The sequence below is a fragment of the Fistularia commersonii genome, chromosome 33 (assembly GCF_037954325.1).
Source record: "Fistularia commersonii isolate RoL2024-O1a breed Wild chromosome 33, RoL_Fcom_v1.0, whole genome shotgun sequence".
Lineage (NCBI taxonomy): Eukaryota > Metazoa > Chordata > Actinopteri > Syngnathiformes > Fistulariidae > Fistularia > Fistularia commersonii.
This window is the reverse complement of record NC_141316.1, coordinates 1,057,145-1,081,089: the sequence shown is the minus strand read 5'-3', so window position 1 is coordinate 1,081,089 and position 23,945 is coordinate 1,057,145. Positions and strand designations below refer to the sequence as shown.

Genomic DNA, 23,945 nt, shown 5'->3' with positions numbered 1-23,945 from the left:
AGTAGATAATTACTCAGCCAAATCCTTGATCCAAATATTTGCACCAATATGACTCTTGGCTCTAAAAACAAATGATATCAGTTGTATCTTAGTTTATAGTATACATTTTTTTTTTATTTACACACAACGTATTGTATATTGTTAAAACAATGTGATTCTTAAGCAACTTTTGGAAGTTCTTCATTTTGAAAATCTGTGAACTTTTAATAAAAAGATCTTATATTTCTTTGGTTAAAAAAGTAAGGCAAGCACCACATTAATTTTAACCTTCTGAGCCATTTCAAAACCATCAGTTTTCCTGATTATAACATTTTTTTATTAAAAAACAGTATTTCAGATCACCATTTTATCAAGGGTTGCTTATTATTGGCAGCATTAAACAACAAGTTTAATGGTACAGCCCAAAACATCTAACGTTTCTTGCATCAAGTCTGCCGGCCAATGTGAAGTTCCAATGCTGTGTTTACAACCACACCTGAGGAGTCGAAATAAATCATAGTTGTTCCAAGGTTTTATGTCATAATCAACCATCTGACAGAAAATGGTTTTATCTATTGATTTTTTTTTTAAATAAAACACCTTTATGTAGTGCTGGCAGAGAAGGTCATGGTCAAGAATAGAGGGCAAAAACTGCAGGAGTGAATATTTTTTGTTTATTTGTTTCCACAATGTTCTCCAAAAGTGTAAAGGTTCACTAAAAGTAACCACTGACAGTAGGTAGAGGGAAGAAGTTATGACATTTTTGTTGAAAATCATTTCAGGATTTCCCTTCATTAATACTCCTTTCACACCAATCTCTCCATCAAGACTACTATCAACTGTAGAGCTCAAATGACAGTCTAGGTTGTACGTTGTTCTGTACTTTACCATGACAGTTAACTTTTAAGATTTCTGCTCTAACAATGTTTTGCATTTGGGTGATTCATCCATGATAGTCGCATATGTGAATATTTTTCCCAATTGAAGTGAACTTCCTCCTTCTTTATGCCTGAGTTCATGTCTGAGTGACAGACAGCCCTCGGCCTCCCACTGTACTGCTGCTGACTTATGCAGTATAAAGCCATCACATTTGGGCACTGTCAATAAAAAGTCAGGTGATATGATGAGAACGGACATGTTTCATCCGGTGTCCATCCATCATGATATGAATTGACAAGTGGACAATTCATCACTGAATTGTTTTGCTTTTTGAATGACAAGAAAAAAATGGGTGAAAATGACCAGTTCCATCACATTGCTGATTCTTTTTCAAAAACAGATTTTTTTTCCAAGGAGCTAAACTTTTTTCCCATCAGAAGAATGGCTCTTGGGAGTTAGACTTCCCATTCCCCATCTGTGTTACAGCAGTTGGAATCCATTGAGTTTATTTTCCTTTTCTTTATTCAAGTAAGGTGTGCGTGTGCGTGTGCGTGTGCGTGTGCGTGCGCGTGTGTGTGTGTGTCTGTGTGTGTGTGTGTGTGTGAGAGTGTCTGTCTTCTGTGAGGATTTAGAGTAGTTTGAGGTAAGAAGTCAAACTTTAAACTTTATCTGTCTCCAAAGTCAGAATTCTGATTTTTCACACACACACATTCAAGCAAATAACATAAACACATGCACAAACACAAACACAGACACAGATTCCTGGATTTATAGTCAGACATACATACAAAACATTAAGTTCAAGGCACTGAATGCTAAACGACATTAAACCTCAGTAAAGTGACCCCAATTTTCTTTTCTGGAGCATATTTATGAAAACATTTCCTTCTCTTTTGTTCTCTGCAGAAGGGGTCTGCAGAAAGGGTGAAAGATGCCAATCATTCTTGACAATTTGTCACTAGTGTTCACAGTGTTTTCATTTAATGCAGCTTCAGGGCGGCTCGGGACAGTGTTTTCCTAAGCCATCCTTGGGGGGGCACGGGCCAGTGTCTCCCTGAGCCAGTTCCCAAACCCGGATAAATGCAGTGGGTTGCGTCAGGAAGGGCCAGTAAAACCTTTGCCAATACCAAACATGCGTATCAAACATAATAACCAGATCATACCTGATCAGTTGAGGTCTGGGTTAACAATGACCGCCATTGGTACAGAAGACCTAGAGCGAAACGATAGAAACTGGGCTACTGTATGTCAAAGAAGGAGAGGAGGAAAGCATGTTCAGAAGCAGAAAGAGAAGAGGAAAGGCAAGAGTCTGAGACTGAGAGTAGGGAGTTTGAATACTGGGACTTTGACAGGAAAAGCTAGGGAGATGGTCAACATGATGCAGAGAAAGAAAGTGGATATACTGTATGTCCATGAGACCAGGTGGAAAGATAATAAGGCTAGACGCTAAGGAGAAGGCATTAAGTTGTACTATCATGGTACTGACAGGGAGAGAAATGGAGTCGGAGTTATCTTGAAGAAGGACTTTGTTAAGAACATTGTGGAGGTGAATAATGTCAGGTAGACTTATGAGTCCGAAACTGGAAACTGAAGGTGTGATGCTAAATGTTATGAGTGGCTATACCCTGCAGGTAGGATGTGAGTTTGAGGAGAAGGAGAAGATCTGAAACAAGCTAAACGAAATGATACAGAATATCCCCAGAGATGAGACACTAGTAATTGGTGTAGACCTAGAAAAAGCATGTCACAGGATGCCATGAAAGGAGTTCTGGTTTTGTATGAGGAAATCTGGAGTGGCAGAGAAGTATGGTAGACTGGCTCAGGACATGTATGCTAGCTGTGAGACAGTGATGCGGTGTGCTGCAGGGGTAACAGAGAAGTTCAAGGTGGAGGTGGGACTCCATCAAAAACAGTTTCAATGACGAAAACACCGGAGGAAGAGCTAGAGGCCACAGCGAGGAGGATGCTAAGGTTCTCTTTGGGAGTGACCAGGATGGATAGGATCAAGAATGACTTTATCAGAGGAACAGCACATGTTAGATGTTTTAGAGAGAGGGTCAGAGAAGCCAGACTGAGATGGTTTGGTCATGTAGAGAGGAGGCATAGTGAATATGTTCATAGACGGATGCTGGAATTGGAGCTGCCAGGCTGGGGGTCTCGAAGCAGACCAAAGAGAAGATTTATGGACATAGAGAGAGAGGATATGAAGTTAGTTGGCGTGAGAGAGGAGGATACAGAGAATAGGGTTAGATGGAGAAGGTTGATTCGCTACAGCAACCCCTGAAGGGACAAGCCGAAAGGAGAAGAAGTCCACAATGTTTTCATTTATATCACTGGAAGAATAAGCAATAAGCCATAAGCCACAGCGTATATGCATTATTCAATTTATAGCATCTGAACACTTACATTATAAAACAAAGGCGAATTAAAAAAATAGGCACCTTATCTAAGTTAATCAAAATTTTTCGTTTGGAAAAATTACCGATTTGTTTATGTACTACAACATTAGTGTGTACGTATTCCATATCATTCAGTGCGTGCGTACGTGTGCGTGCGTGCGTGCGTGCGTGCGTAGATGAGTTTTCTCAGTGCTTTAGGGGAATGGGCTGCGGTTGGCTGGCCTGACTGCAGACCGCTCTGTGAAAAAGAACGGCTTTTTAAATTACCCATACATCACTGTCAGTGCAACACAGACTACGATGACAGTGGCGTGATCACACACACACACACACAAACACACACACACACACACACACACACACACACACACACACACACACACACACACTCCTTCTTTCACATGTAACCATGTTTGCAGCCATGCAAAAACACAGCACTCTGCCACACAAATCCAAACAAACCTTACATTACTTCATAAAAAAACCCAAAATTTAAGAGCAGAATTGTCAGTATCTTGAAGGAATTCCACCTCTGTTTCTTCAGGTAACAAGGTGGTTCTTAATTTCTGCTAATTAAGTTGCTCATAGTGCACAAAGCAGCACAAGAACAGGCAGCATATGTGTCGGCAAATGAAGCTACGAAACATCTCGCTGCCAAGGGCTACACTAGGGTCACAGATGGTTGTCCCATAGATGAATGTTGCTTCATTATCTCTCTGGTGTGTCCTCTCCGTTAGCTTGTAATTAGGATCTCAAGAGATGTTGTATGTTCACCCACGCCACTACAATACACATTGGTACAACAATCACAGTCAGTTTTCTGAGCTTAAATCCGCTGAGATGTCTACTGGTTATTACAGACAATGTGCAGTAAAGGGCAGGTGAGGTAAAGGTTAGGATACTGAGCAGACACAGGCTGCACTGCTGGAGGGTCATCAGTACTTTGAAAAACACATAAAGAATTGTATCCTTTAAGTATGTTTCTGTACAAATGTTGTGGGAATGGAGATGGAAATCACTTGAGTTTGTCTTAAAGGCACAGCCAAGTCTTTTTTTTATAAAAGTTTTGCATCAGCCTCAAAAATGTTGGTAGCTCAGGTGAGATAACCCGTAGATCTAGGAGTTTGTTTTTTTTTTCAGTAGCGGGATCCTATTAAATATTCGAGACTGTATTAAATGCCTTGTCAGCACAAGCTTTACTCATCCCATTCTACTCCAAGTTTCTCATTGAAACAACCCTTGTCATCAGCATGTTAGCATGTTTTCATATGACCACAAATTATCACATAAGACTAATATGAAATGTTCCGAAACAATTTGAAATTATTCCAGGGCTTCATGATAATGTTACGAATCCCTGTGAAAATGTTACAAGGCCACAGAATTTTAGAAACCAATGAAAATATTAAAGAGCAATATGAAAGTGTACCACATTCATTTGCAAATAATTTAAATCTATGTCCAATTTTTGGAAAGCCTCAAAGTGTTACAAATCCATATAGATCTATCATAGACCCTCATGAAAATACTGCAAATCCACAAAAATGTTAATAACTCTAGTAATAACATTTCGAATGTTGATGAAAATGTTGCAGATCCACGTAAAAACATTACAAGTTCCAAAAAGTACATCAGTTCCAAGTGAAAATGATTAAAATCTGAGTGAAACATTACTACTGAATTTCCAATATAAGTTAATATTGTTAGAAAAATTGTAATTTGTCGGTGCTATTCATGAACAGTATGTCATTTCATTAGGTAAGCATTCAATCATCTGAAATCAAATTGCAGCATCAGTCTTCTGACCCTTTAGATATCGCAAAGGCACAATGACAAGGAGAAAATAGGGTTTTTCTCTTACACACGACAGCATTGTTTATTCTTCAACTTTTCTCATAATTTCCTTAAACAGGCACTAAAAGCTAGATTTCCTATGTCAATCGGAAGTGGGACACAATTTCCTCAGAGACTGTCCTTGAACAGGATGTTGAACTGCCCCTGATACTGCCATCGGTGTATAAATGTCTCATGAAAGAGACTTGGGACAAATTAAACTATAATGTTGTGATTACTAATAATATGTATGCATGTGTGTGTGTGTGTGTGTGTGTGTGTGTGTGTGTGTGTGTGTGTGTGTACGTTGTTTAAAATAAGTGGCCAGCTCAAAACATCTGGGCCACAAGTATCCATATACTCCCAATAAACTATTGGCTAAATGGAGGAGACAAAAAGTTGAGCAAAGATGTGGATACATGAACTTCCTTTTTAATCCTCTGTGAGAAAAGAGCCAGTCAAGACCTATTCAAGGAATGTGAATCTTTTTCAGCTGCAAGAACGAGCTGGACTGGGTACAGTGATGCAGACAAACCCGTCCATCCATCCATTATCTACCACTTATCTTGCAGTCAGGGTCACGTAGATGCGGTAGCCTATGGCATCGACAAAGCCCTTTGTGCGAAAATATGCTGACACGATAATAATCACCTGAATAGTGGCTTTTAAAACAAGTTGAGGAAAACATGCTTTTGTTCCCATTCTGTTTGTTTTTCATTTTAACTGTATTCAGGAGAATCTACTAATAATTTTCAACAAAATATTAATTCTGAAGCTTCTAAAATCATGACGCTACCTGTTCCTGTATTCAAATCCCAAGGAGGCTGACCCCTTGGAACCTCAAGAACCCTACTATTGAACAAAGGTTCAGAGAGCCAAAATAATGCAGACTGCAGGATGAGAATGATTATGTAATTATCATATAAATGAATTATTTACAGATTTTGTGAACAAGGCAGATGAACATAGTGCAATCCAAAGTTATTGGAAGGAGTAGGAAATTATTATTTAGAAGTATGACTGAAAATGACTGTTGGTTCAGGGTCATAAGATAATGTGTCATTGTTGTTGCTAATGTTGTACATTTATTGTTCTGAGTAAATATCTGGTTATTCTGGCACTCGGGGCTCTGTAACACCTTCCAGAGGGGAGTTGTTTAAATAGATTCAGAATGTGATGGATCTGTAGTGATGCTGCATACACACTTTGTCACTCAAGACATGCTCTGTATAAGGATGGACCCCTTATGTTTTCTTCTGGGGGACTTTGCTGACGGGTTGTTGCAATTATTCCTGTCAGCATAAAGTGTGAAGACAGAGGGCTTCATTTAATGAACTAGAACTTGTATTTCTGTGCCTTTTTTTGTTTTTATTTGTTCTGGTTTTGTTTGGTGTGGGTTGTTTTTTCAAATGCCAACATGAAGTAATTACATCTTTTGTGTTATAAAAAAATCAATCAGTCAATTAAAATGTCTTTAAAATGAATTTTCATCAAACCCAGTGTAGCATGGAAAAGCATATTAAAATCTAATTTAACTGTCTGTAGGGAATCATTAATCGAATCGAAGGTTATAATCAGAGATAAAATACTTAAAAAAAGGACAGGATACTGACAAAACAGAAACTTGGAAAATGCTGTCATTATGGGTAACGAGGACAGAACAGCCAAAAGACTCAATAGATTACACATAAGAGAGGATTTGTTCTGTCCTCACTAAGTGTTGTCCCCACAAACATATGCACGGCTATGAAGAATGCAGAACACTCCCTCAATCAAACTCTGAGGACCCAGCCAATGTGCTGGGTTGATGGTTCAATCAGGAAAAAAGGTACAACTGTCGGCAAAACCAGAGATATACAAATAAATACTATTACATCCAAATCGTCTCCTTATCCATAATTGCCTCAGTCATGTCGAAGCAATGTTTTTTTCGACAATCAACTTGTTACACCTTGCAAGATTGACAGAAAAGAGAGCTCCAAGGGAACTTAACTCACCTGTTGAAGAGGTGCAACAAAAAAAATGTACAGTTGAAGGTGATAACTGCAATGCAAAACATATCTGATTCCCTTGGGACAAATTACAGAAATTTCTACGGAAAATTTGTAGAGGAGTATTGGAATCGCTAAAAATAAATTTACATGAAAAATACTAAAAGAGAGAGTGGATATAAGTAAGGTAGAGTTTACAAAATTAGAAAAAATGTGACATAGCAGCAGTATCAAGGGAAAATCAGAATTGATATCAAACAGTGGGGGTGGGGTGGAAATAATAATAATAATAACAACAACAACAACAACAACAACAACAACAACAACAACAACAACAACAAAAATAACAATAACAATAACAATAACAATAACAATAACAATAACAATAACAATAACAATAACAATAACAATAACAATAACAATAATAATAATACATTAAAGTAGAGAGGGTTTTTTTACAAAAATAAAAATCATCAACCTGATACATATAAAGCAGGTATGTTATATAAATAAACTACTAAAACTGGATTAAAGGAACGGTTCTTTTTATTTGTGTAATTGTCTTTTGATGGCTTTTCAAATTATATTTATATCTCATTTATCTCATCAAATTCTATCTCATTATCTAATTTCTCATCATACTTCTCAAATCATTCTTCTGTTAATTGTTGGACCATGAGTTTCTATTTAAACAATTGTCTAATGTTAAAAATAAAGACATTTTTATCAACCAGGATTGTGGACTATTGAAATTCATCAATGAAAACAGACACGTATATTAAACTGAATGAACATCAAACCATCAAATTAATGGAAAATACATTTTTGGCTTGACAAACAATGTTCTGCAAAGATTGTATTTGCAGAGGTTGCAAAAATGACATGAATGACCTAAAAAAAAAGACATAAGTGATGATTTTTTTGCTCAAATGACCATCTGTGATGTGTCTAAACAGTTTATCAGTCAGAAGGATTCGTAAGCATGTTTGTGGTAGGTGTTGCTATTTATCATCATTAACAATATAAAAGTATAAAGTTTTGGTAACGTGAAATCTATTTAACTAGATGTAAAGATGTCATATCAGCAGCACATCACTGTTTATAGGATGTTTTAAGACACTTCTCTTCTGCACCACCTAACTCTGAAAGGTGACAGATGCTCCGTATCAGACTTTTTTCGGGCTCTAGCAATTTCAGTAAGAAACATACATGGTTAAGCTGAGATCATGAAGGAACTTTTTGCTTCAGAACATTTAAAAGACAACTAAAACACAAACAAGAGAGTGAATGGTCTTTTGTCTCTATATATGGCCCTGCGATTGACTGGCGACCAGTCCAGTGTGCGCCTCTATTCTCACCCAGTGACAGCTGGGATAGGCTCCTGTATCCCCAACAACCCTAAATGTAGGATTGGTAGATAATCGATGGACGGGCAGATAAAACAGGTAGATTTATATTTTGCTGTTGGAATGACTTTTGGGACTCCACTGACATTCCTCTTTTCAATAAAATCATCAGATATGATCAGATGGAGAAATACTTCATTTGTCCCCGAGGAGCAGTTTGACGGCTTGAGGGGTAGCATAACAACCCAAAGCAGATCCAACATCCATAAATATATAAATACAAATAGATGAATAAAGGTGAAATAAAAGGTACATTTAAAATAAAATGAAAGAGATAAAAAATAAATCTAAGTGAAAAAAAGTGAGAATTAGAGTGAACATATGTAAATAAACTGTACATCTGTGGAAATGACTATATATCTGTGCAAGTGGCTGTGCATCCATAAATAACTGTATAGCTGTACAAGGGCAGAAGAAAATTGTAAATTTCTTATATACGCTCTGCATTCATTCAACAAATACAACACAAGCAGCACTACACTGGGAGTGAGCGGTGGTGGGGGGTTCCGAAGCTACCGGGAGTTGACAAGTCGGACAGCTTTGGGGATAAAGACTGTATGATAAGAGTCTACGACTCGAGGGGAGCCACTCAAAATCCGGGGACAGGACACAGGATGGATCCTGAAGGGTTCTTTTGGTTGTCCTTGTGGTTTGTTGGTCGTGAAGGTGGGAAACAGATCTGATGGGTTTGCCGGTGATTTTAGAGCAGACCTTGGCAGCGCGCTCTTGGCGGTTGCTAACCAAAACAGTAACTGAGCAGAATCAGCAGACGAGGAAGGTCACTATACTCTCAATGAAGAAGTATTGAAATGTGGTCAGGACGGTGCCACTCACATCAAATGGCCTCAGCTTCCTGAGCAGGCACTGCTGCCAGTGACATATCCTGAGTATTTTTTCAGTGTTTGAAGAGAACCTCAGGAGGCTGTCAAAGACAGTGGCCAGGTATCTGTATTACTTCAGTGTTTCTACTGGTTCCCCCTGTATGGTGGAGGTGACTGCTTCAGTCAGCTGTCTGTCTGCTGAAGAAGCTTAGTACCATGTCCTTGGTTTTACTCTCATTCAGCTTGAGGCAGGAGGCTACACACCAGTGTGCAAGGTACAGGAAGGGTGAACCATGGTGAAGTGAAGGTAAGGCCAATGTAGCTGGGGAACTTCACCAGGTGTCAGTTTGGCTGGGTAGACCTGCAGTTATCTGTGTAGAGGATGAAGAGCAGGGGCCACAGGATATAGCCTTGTGATGTGCCAGTGGATTTGAAGAGAGTGTCAGAGAAGATGTTGTTCACCAGCACCCTCTGCGATCTGTTGGTGAGGAAGCTGATGATCCACCAGAAGAGCTGGTGGTTGAGGCGGGAAAGAGAGATCAGCTTTTCAAAAGCTGAGGAGAAGCATTGCATTTCTAACAGACATTTATATAAATGAGATTAGCCTGATATAAATCATATACAACACTTTGGATAAGAGGAACAGTTTCACCTGAAGAGAAATACTTTTGGGGTGGTGGTTAATATTTTTTTGCAAATAAACACTATATTTATTTTAATTTAAATGTTAATAAAAGTCACAAGAGAATGTTTTATCTTAACATACAGTTTCAAATGCCACATTTTATTGTTGAGGTGATGTGAAGTACATCATAGTACATTGAACCATGTTATTTATCTGACTTATTTAAGACATATATACGTGGACATACATTGTGCATACATTGTTGTTATAGGCTTTTGTGTGTCCCCAAGGTCCAAAGAGACAGTTGGTAAGAGGGCCTTTTCATTTCATGCACCATCGCTACGGAATGGGATGCCTCTTGACATCAGGCAGGATTTGTTGATGTCTTTACAGCAAACTTGTGTCAGACTTTTCTGGTCGAATTCTTGTTGTGTCATTGGGATTCTTTTTTACAACTTTCAAAAAACTATACTTTCTGTTTGTGTTTTCCCTTTAGCGTCTTCTTACATTAGTCTGTATGTATAATTTTGTGTCTGATATTTTGAATTTATTCATGTTGCATCCTGTCAATTGTGTCAGAAAGATATTGGAACAATAATAAACACATTCCGTTCAGATAATGAAACAGCCAGTCCTTTCCTGAATATGTGCACTTTAATAGGGATTAAAATGTACATATGTGTGTATGAATTGATTAATAGACAAATATGTGTGTGTGTGTGTGTGCGTGTGTCAAAGACAGAAAATATATTAACACTCTGTAAAAGTGCACAAAAGTTTATAAATATTCACCTCATGGTGTCCAGCCCCTGTGTCAAGCCACGGAATCCCTAAAGTCCTAATGATGATTTCATGATATTAAATATGTAACTTCGAAAGATTTTTTATTCAAAAGAGGTTTTATAAAAGGGCATTTTCTATAGGATTTTCACAAGTGGGTTGTACTTAATCCATAGCAGATCCAACGAAAAGATTCAAAGGCTGCTTTGTTTAATGTCACTGAGATTATATATTTGAATACTAAGCAGATTACATCCTACTTACACATTTTAATCTATATTCTGCCTTCAGCTTGTTAAAAAACTTTCATGGACAATGATATCAAAAAATGCATAAATAATTTTATTACCTTTTTATTTTATTTGCACACCAAATCATTACAATAATATGGTATGTATTGAAATACTGTTGCTTTCTGAGAGGTGAAAAAAGAATATACAAAAATAGAACAGAGTTTCACACATCCAGCCGTTGGCAAAGTTTCTTGGGGGATGCTACCATCTGCTGTTCTTTGTTAGTTATTACTCTTGTGTGCTATTACCTGACCTGATAGGGTCGGAACTCTTGCAGATGCAAGAGCTCTATTCAAAAGCAAATATATGATTATCACTACCATAATTCCATCTGCTTTTCCACCGCTCCACCCATTATCAGTCGTAGTGGTTCTAGTAGTAGTTGTAGTAGTAGTAGTGGTAGTAGTTGCAGTTGTAATTAATAGCAATACTTGTAGTATCCTTTTGTTTTAGTTGGGAATTAGGTAAATGGTACCGTGTTTCTTATTTAGTTCCTTTGCCCCTGGGGGAGTCTGTCAACCACATTTCAAAAAATGTTTTCCACTTGCACATGCAATGGGGCATTTAGATTAGGATGATCATTGTACTGCCAGGGTGTGTCAAAAATTAAAAAAACAACTTGAATTATTCATTCATCTTTTGACGCTTATCCCTGCACCCAGTGTCACGGGGGATACGAGAGCCTATCCCAGCTGTCATCAGGCGAGAGGCAGTGAACTGGTCGCCTGGCAATCCCGGGCCACATACAACGACAGGCAACATTCAGTCACTCACTCATTTGGGGCAATTTTCTCTTTTTTTTTTCCAATCAGCCTGCTGCATGTTTTTGGAATGTGGGAGGAAACCAGAGAACCCGGAGGAAACCCATGCAGACACAGGGAGAACATGCAAACTCCACAAGGAAAGGTTCCCTTGTCAAAATCGAGCTAGCGTGCTTTGTGCTGTAAGGCCGAAGCGCTAAGCACTGCGCCACCACGAGTAGAAAATTTAGATATTCTTTAAAAAATGCAGTTATAAAATTTGCATCTCATGTACGATTATTTTCCTCTTCTGGAGATTTTAGGGAACAATCAGCTTTTACAATTCTATCAGATTTGTTGACTAGTGTTGACTCTATGTCTACCACAAAATGTCAGTATCTGTGAAATTGCAAAATCTTCACCTGGCAAGCAATGGGTGATTTGATGATTATTGCATGGAGCTAGTCTCACAGACCTGAAAGGAGATTCCCAGGAACTCACATGTATTTCAAGATTCAAGTAATTTTCACAGCCGAAACATGATAGTTGTTTTTAAACTGCACTTGAGAATTACCATTATGGGTTTATTCATTTGTGTATCTCTTAAATGAGCCATTTAGTCTTTGTCTAATTTTTTTTCTCATTTTGATTTTCTCTATTCTTACATCAGACTTTTCAGTATCTTACTCTACTCAGTTGGTGACCAAAGACCAAAGAGAAGATTTATGGATGTAGTGAGAGAGGATATGAAGGTAGTTGGTGTGAGAGAGGAAGATACAGAGAATAGGGTTAGATGGAGAAAGTTGACTCGCTGTGGCGACCCCTGACGGGAAAAGCCGAAGAAGAAGAAGAAGAAGAAGAAGAAGAAGAAGAAGAAGAAGAAGAAGAAGAAGAAGAAGAAGAAGAAGAAGAAGAAGAAGAAGAAGACTCTACTGAGTTGGTGAAAAATGTGTCAGTTGTCTGACACAAATTTATCTGACAGTCTGACAAGATTCGAGTTCGTTTAAACCTGTAAACTTTTACTTATTACACACTGCTGCAAACCTTTTCTTTGGCTCAAGGACCTTTAGTCCATCCCTCATTGCTATTTTCAATCCCAAGCCTTTAAACTTTGGATCAGTCTTCCCACTTGCATCAGATCTGCTGAGTCTAGGGTTTGTTTTAAGTGTCTGCTCATTTCAATTGTCCAGAGACTTAGAACAAAAGGGCAGAGATAAAGAAGTTTAACAGGTTAGATTTATTACAAATTGGAGTGCTCTGTGGTGCTTAGACTTACACTTAGATCATGAGCTGTCGATCTGAAAAAATCTCAGGGGACAAGACACTGGTGGTTATTCTGTGCACTACAGGAGAAGGCCCCAGGCTTTCTCAAAGAATTTGAGACAAGTAACATCAGCACTGAAATGGCTGGAGCTAAAGAGAGAGACACTATTCTAAAATATACATGTTAAACAGCTGCCTTTGGTATGAATGGCATTACCATTAGCAGGTTAATCGATTTTTCGATTCTCATGCATATGGAACCTCATTATCACAGAAACAAAATGTCTCATATGCTGGAAAGAGCACTTCAGCCTCTCCTCTATCATCCCCAGGTCCTAACTCACCCTGACCTGGTCACTGCAGCCAACACAGCTATCCACAGCACACAGTCAGAGCCACTCTGAAGAAGCTCAAAATGCACAAGGCCCCAGGAATCTGGGCCACCACAATGGAGATGTTGAAGGAAGGCGTGGTTGCATGGTCCAGTGGCTCACTGACATCATCAATCACATGTGGATGAAGGAAGAGCATCCCAGACACTGGACTTGTGGCATCGTTTTTACCTTGTTGGAAGCGAGAAGCGGGAAATGGAAGCGTAAGCGAAAACAACAAGCTTGTCAGCAGCAAGTGCAGGAATATCTCTCTGCTCTCCATAGCTGCAGAATTGTTCATCATGATTCTCCCTACCGATGCTCTATGAGCCATCAGAAGCTGCCGTAGCCCTCAACAAGCAGGTTTTATGTCCAACCAGTCCACCAGAGATGAACTCCCTGCTCCCAGGTTTATTGTTCAAAAGGTCATAGAGTTCCAGAAGACTTAAAAATCCAGACTGCCTTTATCAAACCTCAAAGATGCCTTGAGTATGGCACACCACACAGCCCTCCAGAACACCCTGAAGAAGATCAGACTGCCAACCAGAATCAATGCTGTGGCTATGCAACAACTCAGAGAGCCGTGTCCATGTAACTCCAGCTGGTTTCACCACAAGGTCAGACCTATTTAATTGGGTTTACAAGAAGGTTCCAGCAGTGTCATTAAGCAACTACGATAAGGCTTACGTTAAGTATGCAGATGGTACATCCCTGTTCAGCTCCTCCCTCCAGCACCTCAGTGGTGCTCTCATTGCATCCCATATGGAAGCGGCAAGGTTTGGCATCAAAGTGAGCAAGCAGAAGATCAATGCATGTATATGATGAAACAAACCCTTCCCCTCTGTACGTTTATTCCGTTATTGTGGAATTTGTTACCCCCTACACCACTTGGGCTCCATCATCACCAGCAATGATGACTTCACGCCAGAGATTGGCCACAGACGTAGCCTTGCAGCTGCAGCCATGCAGTCTCTCTGGAATCCCCTCATGCCACAATTCAAGCCACTGCAAGAAACTTGTGCAAGTGTGACCATAGGCCTCTGAAAAAGACTATAAATGACAAAATCAATGGCTTTGTATGGTCCTGACAGAGGGGCTCTCAGGGTCATTGAGAACATTAAATGGCCCCCTCCCCTCCCACCCAATACCACCAACATTGATTTACAAGAACCCCCTGCCAGCCCCCTGCATCTCAGTTCATTGTCCAGCATCGCGTTCAACTGCTCAGCCATCTGGCTCCCTCTAGATCAGCCCACATGTGCCATCCTCTCTTTCAACGAGAGATGCAGCTGGATGGAAAAAGCCACATGCAAACCCTACACCAGGCAGCTACACATTAACAAGGAGGACACACAACCTCTGGGGATCAACTTAGAGGACATGGAAGACCTGGCCCAAGGCCTCTAGTGAGGCCGATTTGTTCTTTGCACAGAAAAGACCCTTTTGAGCAAGACCAGCCCTGCACCATGTAAGAGCACTAGTAGGCGAAGTAATAATGCATAAGTCACGTATCTAAGGTCTGGAGACTCCTGCATTTAGTTGTGAATACTAAGCTTTAAGACAATAAAGCCTATTCTGGTCTATTGTAGGGAATAATGAGATTGAAAGAAAGCAAATATCCACCTCATGTCCATGAAGATTATATTGAGTTCTGACATACATCCCAGACAGTGTTGGGACATTTCTCCAGCCTGTCTTTATGAGGTCTAAGGTCCAAGACAAACAAGAAAACCTGTATTTGGATCCTTCCAAATCATTTCTTTTATCATCAATCACTGATGGGAATCTGTTGGAAGCCTTAATTTTGCTCCTCTCACAAGGTATTAATGATGTCCAGCCAATCTAACTGAACTGTGGTTGTATTTTCTAACTGGCATCCGCAGCGCAAGGTGGAGGGACAAACATCAGAACTGTGAAGATTCTAAATTCAATTGGTAAATTTTGGTTTGCGATGGCAAACTATTCGGGACTTTGCTCTTGTGATGTGTAATATGAGCTGGTCCCTGCATTGTCAAGATCTGTTCATAAACTGTCTGACTGAATCACACTCACATGGTAATAATCCAAAAATAGATAGTTTTAAAATTAGCACATTGAATGTTGAGTTTATTTGTGGAGGGAAAACATGCCCCCAGGTTCCCAAGAGTATTATTTTGTTTATGCTGAATATTGCACCACACATCTGTACTCATATTTTATATATTCCAAACCAAAAGGTCAAAGGTCAAGTATATATGTTTTTATGGGCCGATAAGATAAGATGGTGCATCTTCTGTGGCTATAAAAACAGATTAAGTCTAATCTTATCTTTCCCTTACATATATGCTTGTGGTTGTGTTGTATGAAAGTGAAGGAATAGAGTTCCTCCCAGTTTCTTGTGGAAAACTCTTCACTGCAAGATAGAATATATGGACATATACAAAATTTAACAAAGGCCACTTGGAGACATCATGCTTTTTTTTTTGTGAACGTCGGTCTAAATTGTCAGTCATGCTGTTTCTGTGCCTGGCTGTCCTCACCCTCATGGTCAGCTCTTTCTTGACGGCTGCACCACTGAGGTCAACCAGGAATAAGTTGCTGTTCATCTCCTTCGATGGCTTTCGCTGGGATTATGACCAAGATGTGGACACCCCAAATCTGGACCAGATGGCTCAGGATGGCGTGAAGGCGCAGTATGTCACTCCACCTTTCATCACCATCACCAGCCCAGCTCACTTCACATTGCTTACAGGTACACCAACTGAGTTTTGAGAATGAATTGTTTTACAATCTGTCAAAAGTGTGGAGTAAAGATCTTTTCCTCTAAAACAATTCTGTTTGTGAGCTACTTGCAGAAAACAAATGAAAGCTTAGCAGGATCCTTACTTGTATATAAAGGTAATTTGCATGCTGCTAAAGTATTTAACACTTTTATGATGATCGGTGCTGACATGCCAGAGAAAAATAATTTTACAGTCCTGGAAATAAGTTTCTATGGGAATGAAAGCTCCCTTTGATGAAGTTCCTTCAATATATTCCACGACTGCTTGTTTTTATGGCTTCTGGCTGCACATCATGAACTTTGATCATGGCTTTTGTTTTCGTATTTTAATTGCTTTGTTCTTTTTAATTTCCAATTGTATTTCCTCAAAGCCCATTGAATTGTTCTGTTGAGAATGTGTAGATTTAAATTAGTCTTGCCAGAAAATTATTTGTGAAATGAAATACCGTGTGAAAATACTCATTTAGATCAAACCATCATTGCCATCCTTCTGTGCCATTATTTTAGATGATCATTTTAGTATCTAAAAAAAATAGGACAGGCCTTACATTTGTGTTTATGATCAAATTGTTATATCATTTGTTGTACCACCATTTGTTTCCATGTACCGGTAGGAAGGGAATTTTAATGTTTTCCACATCTATTCTTTTCCATATCTTCTTTTTCCATTAGGACGCTATATTGAGAAACATGGGGTAATCCACAACATGTGGTTCAACACCAGCACTCAGGAGAAAAAGCAGTACTACAAAACGCAGTTCGTTGATTCCTACTGGGACAATGGCAGCCTGCCCATCTGGATAACAGCACAAAGACAGGTGGTCTGCTAGATCCAGATGTTTACCAGATATCTCTTCCCTCCTCTGTTCTTAATTACGATTAAATACTTCTGAAAGATTTCACAATATACCTCTGACCTATACTTTAATCCCTGCATTTACCTTGGCAAGATTTTGCAATCTTGCCAATGAAAATGAGACAGATAATTCTAATTGTGCACTTACTGCGTAAAAACACAGTGATAAAATCATCAACCAGAAAAGTATAGGTGCTTGGTTTGACTAATATGAGTATGATGTTTAAGGTGAGCAAAGTCTAACTCAGTTTCTGATGGTGTTTTAACAAATGGGGCTCTCTGCGTAACCTGGATCTCAGAATAAATTGTCACTAAGATTGTTATGATGTTATGTTGCTGCAGTGTATTGGTTCATTTTCGATATCCCTTATCATTGCTGATCAGTTTTTGAAGTAGAAAAATTAGGTTGTCTGTCTGTCTGTCTGCCTGCCTGCCTGCCTGCCTGCTTGCCTGTCTGTCTGTCTGCCTGTCTGGCTGCCTGTCTGGCTACCTGTCTGGCTACCTGTCTGGCTACCTGGCTGGCTACCTGGCTGGCTACCTGGCTGGCTACCTGGCTGGCTACCTGGCTGGCTACCTGGCTGGCTGGCTGGCTGGCTGGCCAGATTGTATTTCTGTTTGGCATTAAAACAGACTCAGGTTCTCAGCAGATATAATGTCGACGGGTTGAAGAAATTACTTGACTCTGAGGAACAAAAAGGTTTTGGCTTGTAAAATTAATCAACAAACAGCATTACCATTCTCAGAATTAAAATGGTTAAACACACAAACTTACAAACACTCATACAAAAACACAATTTAAAGCAAGGTTAAAAACATTTGGTTTTACTATCCATTTAGAAATTAAGCAAGGGATAGCCTGTGTGATATGGAGACATACAACCCACAGGTTGGGGTCTCATGATACCAGAAGTGCTGATACTACATAATCCGCAATGCTTTGGAGAGCAACAACAATTTAAAGTTGTGATTTCTTTTTACAAAAGCATTATAACCAATTAGAAGAACTATTTAATGACTCTGCCTTGGTCCTATAGGAAATGGGAAGTATTCTTACTTGCAAATACAACAACTCATTTGTTCTGGTAGCAAAGCAGAATGAGCCTGCAGGAGGGAGGGTGTTTGTACAAAGTAATCCTTCAGCGCACATCACTGTGACATTCACATTGTGTTTTATCCACTTCCAGGGTATAAAAGCAGGCTCTCTGCATTTCCCTGGCACAGCTGCCTCCTACAGCGGAGAGACCGTGAGTGTGAGGGAAGTTGAACCTCGTTTCTATAATTACTCGAACGAGACAGAATGGAAGCTAAACATTAACAAGGTGATAGGTGAATGGTTCAAACAATTGGACCTGGACTTTGTTTCCTTGTACTTCGGAGAGCCAGACAAGACCGGACACAAATATGGGCCTGATTCCCTACAACGCCGGGAGATGATTCAGCAAGTAGATCGCACAGTAGGGTACATTCGGAAACAGATCCATGACCACAGCCTTGCTGACCGACTCAACATCATTATTACTGCAGACCATGGCATGACAACTGTATTGCGGGGTGAAGAAGTTCAGGAGATTTTGTTATCCAAGATCCCTGGCTTTAGTTTCAGAGATATAAAGTTTCACCTGGTTGATTATGGTCCCACTGGGATGCTTCTCCCTAAAGAGGGGAAGCTGGAGAAGGTCTACCAAGCTCTGAAAGGAGGCCATCCCCACCTTCATGTGTATAAAAAGGAAGAGATGCCAAATAGACTTCACTACAAAAAACATCCTCGACTCCTGCCAATAATAATGTTTGCTGATCCTGGATATGTAATCAATGGGGTAAGTTATCCACAGTAAAATGAATACTATTACAGTGAAGAATGTTTTCTCTTCAGAACTCATAGAGTACTATGTGTTTGTTGAATGCCAGAGCAGATGTTTTTTGCTTTCTGTTTCAGATCAATGATCTACACACAAATGATTTCAGGAACATCCACCACTGATTATCTGATTGATTTTCTTTCTTAACATTTTTAGTTTTACACCTTTCAGTCCAACAAAGGAGAGCATGGTTTTGACAATGAAGTGATGGACATGAAACCCTTCTTCAGGGCAGTTGGGCCAGCTTTTCAGAGAAACCTAGTGGTTGGACCTTTTGAGACCGTTAATGTTTACCCCCTGATGTGCCATCTACTCGGGATCAGGCCAGAGGTCAATGATGGACACTTGGACCACACCAAACACATGCTGGTCCCAAATAAAACATCAGGACGTGATAAAAGTAAGAGTTGCAAAGTTGCATGCACAATGGCAAATAAACCCTTTATTTGCAGATAGTTTGACACATAAATTTAAGAAAAGCAATACTGTACATAATATCATATATTGCATATAAGACTGTGTGGGTTGCAGTGTTTTTCTCAGGGTATTCTTAGATTGAGGTGTAACAACAAGCATGTAATTGGCTTGGTCGTCAGCCTAGTGGAGAAAGAGTCTGATACACAATTTTTTGACTATTTTTCAAGAAAAATGTCAGTGAATCGGGACTGGAACTCTTGTGAAAGGTAATTCTCCAAAAACTGTTCAACCTGTTATCATAGCCATCATCACCTTAGGCTGGCTATTGTCAAATCAAGGAAGTACATCAGGTTTCTGCTGAAGCAAGCAAATCCATACACTTCCTCCTCTTCTTTTCTTCTCTGTCAAGCTACCATGAACACTCTGAAATTCACAGTTTCCTCCCACAACTGCATTTTGTCATCAGTGGAATGTGAAATTGCCAAAAAATTTAATGCAAATTTGTCATGCAACTATTATGCACATTTAGTTCTGGGTGGATTATCCACAGATTTGAGTTTTTATCCTCATAGAAAATGCACGGTTCTCTTGGCAAGATAGTTCCTGTACATGTTCCCCACAGCAGACTTACAATACAATAAAGAACTGGCTTTTGTATCTGAGGAAAAGTTTGTTATGCAAGATAACAAACTGCTTTCTTTAACGTTAATGTGAATGTGAACATTTATGTCCGGAAGTAATGAGCAACTATTCGTGAGAGCTCCCGAAACATTTTTTAACAGGGCCTTAAACAGTAATGGGAATCTGTAAATTGACACATTTCGGGTATATGTTAAGGGCAGCAAATTTGCTAAGATTCATTGTCATATCCTAACAAAACTGTAACCTAAGCAGTCATACTTTCTCAACTACTACTTCCTGGATTCCTGGATAAAAATAGGGGTGCACTGATAAAAAATCAAATCAGGGCACTTTGGACTTCACTTCACTGCAAAGATGGCAATGAATGCCATATAGAATATGTAATTGAGGCAATAATTTGAGGGCATCGCATTTGCATGAAAGTTAGATTTTAGATTATATAATCTCAAGGAATGATCAAGGACCTTGACTTTAGCTGTACTGGAAAGCCTTAGACTGAAGATAACATGGCCGCATAATGTACAACTCAATACCTACAACACTGTACCAATCTAGATGAAGAGATCCTTATCTGACTTACTGATAGCTGAAAGCGATTGCCACATCTTGGCGGTGTCTAATGTCACACTGAGTGTGCCACATTATCCAGATAATCCAGAGGTTGTAAAGGTCACCAAATGAAAATCTTGACTCAACACACAGCTAGGAAATACCTGTGCTGAGCCTCCGTTTGTCAGTAGAGCTGTGCCATTTGTTGGGGCAGTTGTGGCTCAGGCGGTAGAATGGGTGTCCATTCAATCAAAAGGTTGGTGGTAGGATCCCTGGCTCCTCCTGTCTGCATACACAAGTATCCTTGGGCAAGGCACTGAACCACCAGTTTATCCTGATGGCCTGTGTTAGTGCCTTACATGGCAGCTCTGCCGACATCAGTGTGAGTGTTTGTTTGGATCTGGAATTCAACATGAGCACTATCTATCGGGAGAACATTTACCCTAGCCCAGGGGCCGGCAACCCGTAACACCCAAAGAGCCATTTGGACCTGGTTTCCTCGGAAAAGAAAACACTGGGAGCCGCAATTACTTTTTGACATCTAAAATAAAGGTACCACTGTATATATTGCTTTTTATTACCTTTACACTTTGTATAAACAAGTGTGTAGTGTGTTGCTTCTTAAATTCACAAAGTATTACGGAGAAAATTAAATTTTGTTCATATAATGAACTCATTTTGAGCTTTGGGCTTGACCTGAATTCTAAAAAAAATGGGGAAAAAAATCACTGTGACAGTAAACAATTATAAATAAATATTTGCAAAATATCTTCATAAATATTTATTTTACCTGGTTTATGGGACTTCTGCTCCTGAACTTCTGCGCACAGCATCTCCAAATTGGGACTTTACCAGCTGGCGGGTATACCGACTTCCGCGAGTGTGAAGTTATTTTGAGCGGCGAAAAATAACAAATATAATTTTATTTAATATTTCAAGATCACAATAATCTTCCAACTTAGAACTAGAAGTTAGAAAAAGGAATTAACACAAATGAAATACACTTCAATTAAATATTTAATAATTTATTTTCCCAAGCCACTCGGAGCCGCAGTGTAAAGATGAAAGAGCTGTATGCGGCTCTGGAGCCGCAGGTTGCCGACCCCTGCCCTAGCCTCATACTTCCATAGTCCATAGCAATGTTGTTCTGCTCCCTCTGAATGGTTTAATGACTCTAACGTGCTCTCTCTCTCTCTCTCTCTGTCTCTCTGTCTCTCTCTCTTTCTCTCCCACCCTCTATGTCTGTTGTTCTTGAAGTGAATACTCCCTTACAAGTGGTTTTCAGCTTGTCCGCAGTGACTGGCTGCTTGGTGTTGCTCTTTGTAGTGGCCATGTCATATTACATGTGTAAAGATACAAATGCAAAAAGCAGGTAAGGGGCTGGAGATTGTTTTTTCAATTATTTACCACCCGTCTTATATTTATGATGAACAATGTAGTTGGCGCAGTTGGCGCAGTTTCCAACTGCAATGAAATGCATTTTTGCTGTTCTTTCTTGTTGCCACAGTCAGAGCAAAAGCTCATTCTCTTTCTGATCTCTTTTTTTCTCCCTAGTTACAAGGAGAATATGGCTGATGAAGATAATACGGACAAAAAGCAAACCAGTTTTTAAGACGTCAGACTTATGATTGTATTCAGTATACTTTAAAAATATAACACTTTGATTTAAGGATTTAGATTGTTTGTTGAATGATTTTCTCAAAGATGGCAGAGGCCATTGTTCCAACAAGGATTTTGAAAACATTTTGAATTTTTTCAAATTTCTAAATGACAAATAAGCTGTTTCCAATTCACAGCACAATTATTGTGTCAATTCACATTCACTATACAGACTTAAAATGTGAACATATGTTCATTGTCTAGCAGCATCCAGTTAGGATTTTAAGTAAAGTCTCCATTTAATCAATTAAGGTTATTAACAAAACTGCACAAATATGCTGGTAAAAATAAGGACTATGTATGAAATAATTGACTTTATGTGAAAAGGGCAAAGTTGATTCATAATGGCGATGAATGTCTGAAACAAGTTATTCTAACAACATCAGAAAATTAAATGTTTTGTAAGAAATTATTTTATTAAAAACAAAAGTATTTCAGTTGACATATGAATATATTATGGTTGAAATGCAAAACCAAGTATTCAGTTTTTTGGTTTATTTCTAGTTTGTTTTCCAAATGTAATTTCCAAATTGCTTTGTAACAAAAACAATACAGCTAGTGTAATGAGGATATACAATTCTTGGTCTAAATGTATAGTATGTGCCTCATCAAAGGGCTTCACAAAAGTTCGAATTCAAGTTACATCTAATCCATTGTATCTCAAATGAAATATCTCTCCATCGATCGATTCATCCATTTTCTACAACTTATCTTATTCATTGTCATGGGGGATGCTGGCGCTGCTGTCAGGCAAGAGATGGGGTACACCCTAGTCACAAGTCAAATTGCAGGCCCACATGTACAGACAACAATTCACACTCTCATTTGCAATTTTCCCAATAGGAAATATATTTCTAGCCACCATTTCAGACTTACAGCTCTAATTTCTTCAGGACAAGTCTTAATCATCCACTGAATATCCTGTATCTCAAATTTTCAGTTTGAGCAGTATAATTGAGTTTTATGATATGTTTATAGTGCATTTCAACTTCTTGAGATAATTTAACTGTATACATTATCACCTGAAAAAAATTATACTCACAGAGCTGAAATTCTTTTACCGACAACATTCTCAAAGGACAGATGAGGTGATTTTTTTGGATTAAAAACAGCTCAAAGAAAGTCGTAAAGGAAAAATACAATGCAGCAGTACCTCATATTGATACAATACATACCATTGTACTAAACAATTACAACTTTTAGTTTCATACCTCAAGTACATTTGACTGAAAAGGTCACATATTAACTATATTTTGGCTTTTACATTCAACAATGAGACAGTGGGACGTTTGAACATTTGCAGAAGAAAGTTGTTTTTCCAGATATGTCCGGATCTCCTCTCGGCTGCCGAGAGGAGACACGGCTGGGATTAATTCGCAATCGGTGCCAGCGGCAGCAGCTGCCGCTAATCAAGAGCCCTATAAAGGGCAGCGGCACGCTCTGCCTGCGGCCGGAGGATTGTGGATGTCCCAGACCCCCCACCACGGCCGGACCCAGCCCGAGATCCTGCCTTGACCCAGCCTCCAACCTGCCGTCACCCCGCCTGGAACCCGTCCTGGTGAGACCCAGCCCTGTGCAACTCTGTCTCGGGGCCAGGAGCTTACCAGCGATACCCTACCTGCCGTTCAATCCAAATAAAGCGCTTTAAATCCAGATTCCTGTTCTGAGGTGTGGTTCCCTGCCAGAGTCCGCCCCCGCGACCCGTGAGAAGATAAGCTTTAAAAAAAGTTTTAACAGTTCTTAAACATTTTGGAAACTTTAATTTGTGAAGCACTGTACATTGCTGTGTAAAACAGAATGGCTTTTTGTTTTGATCAATCTG

At 39.3% G+C, this 23,945-nt stretch overlaps 1 protein-coding gene across 1 annotated transcript; it reads left to right on the top strand.

The window, feature by feature from the left end:
* The first annotated feature begins 15,870 nt into the window (after nt 1-15,870).
* Nucleotides 15,871-22,076, top strand: LOC147214645 (ectonucleotide pyrophosphatase/phosphodiesterase family member 7-like). The gene is made up of 6 exons (XM_086140239.1): nt 15,871-16,111; nt 16,814-16,959; nt 18,182-18,814; nt 19,013-19,247; nt 21,722-21,836; nt 22,019-22,076. Exons 1-6 carry the CDS (start codon nt 15,871-15,873, stop codon nt 22,074-22,076), a joined length of 1,428 nt encoding a protein of 475 aa, XP_085996365.1.
* Nucleotides 22,077-23,945: the final 1,869 nt, after the last annotated feature.

Excerpts from the sequence above, each read along its gene's own strand:
- LOC147214645 (XM_086140239.1), top strand. The coding sequence starts at position 15,871 with ATGCTGTTTCTGTGCCTGGCTGTCCTCACCCTCATGGTCAGCTCTTTC. Across the intron at positions 18,815-19,012 it reads CTGGATATGTAATCAATGGG|TTTTACACCTTTCAGTCCAA; the intron begins GTAAGTTATCCA and ends TAACATTTTTAG. Across the intron at positions 19,248-21,721 it reads CCCAAATAAAACATCAGGAC|TGAATACTCCCTTACAAGTG; the intron begins GTGATAAAAGTA and ends TTGTTCTTGAAG.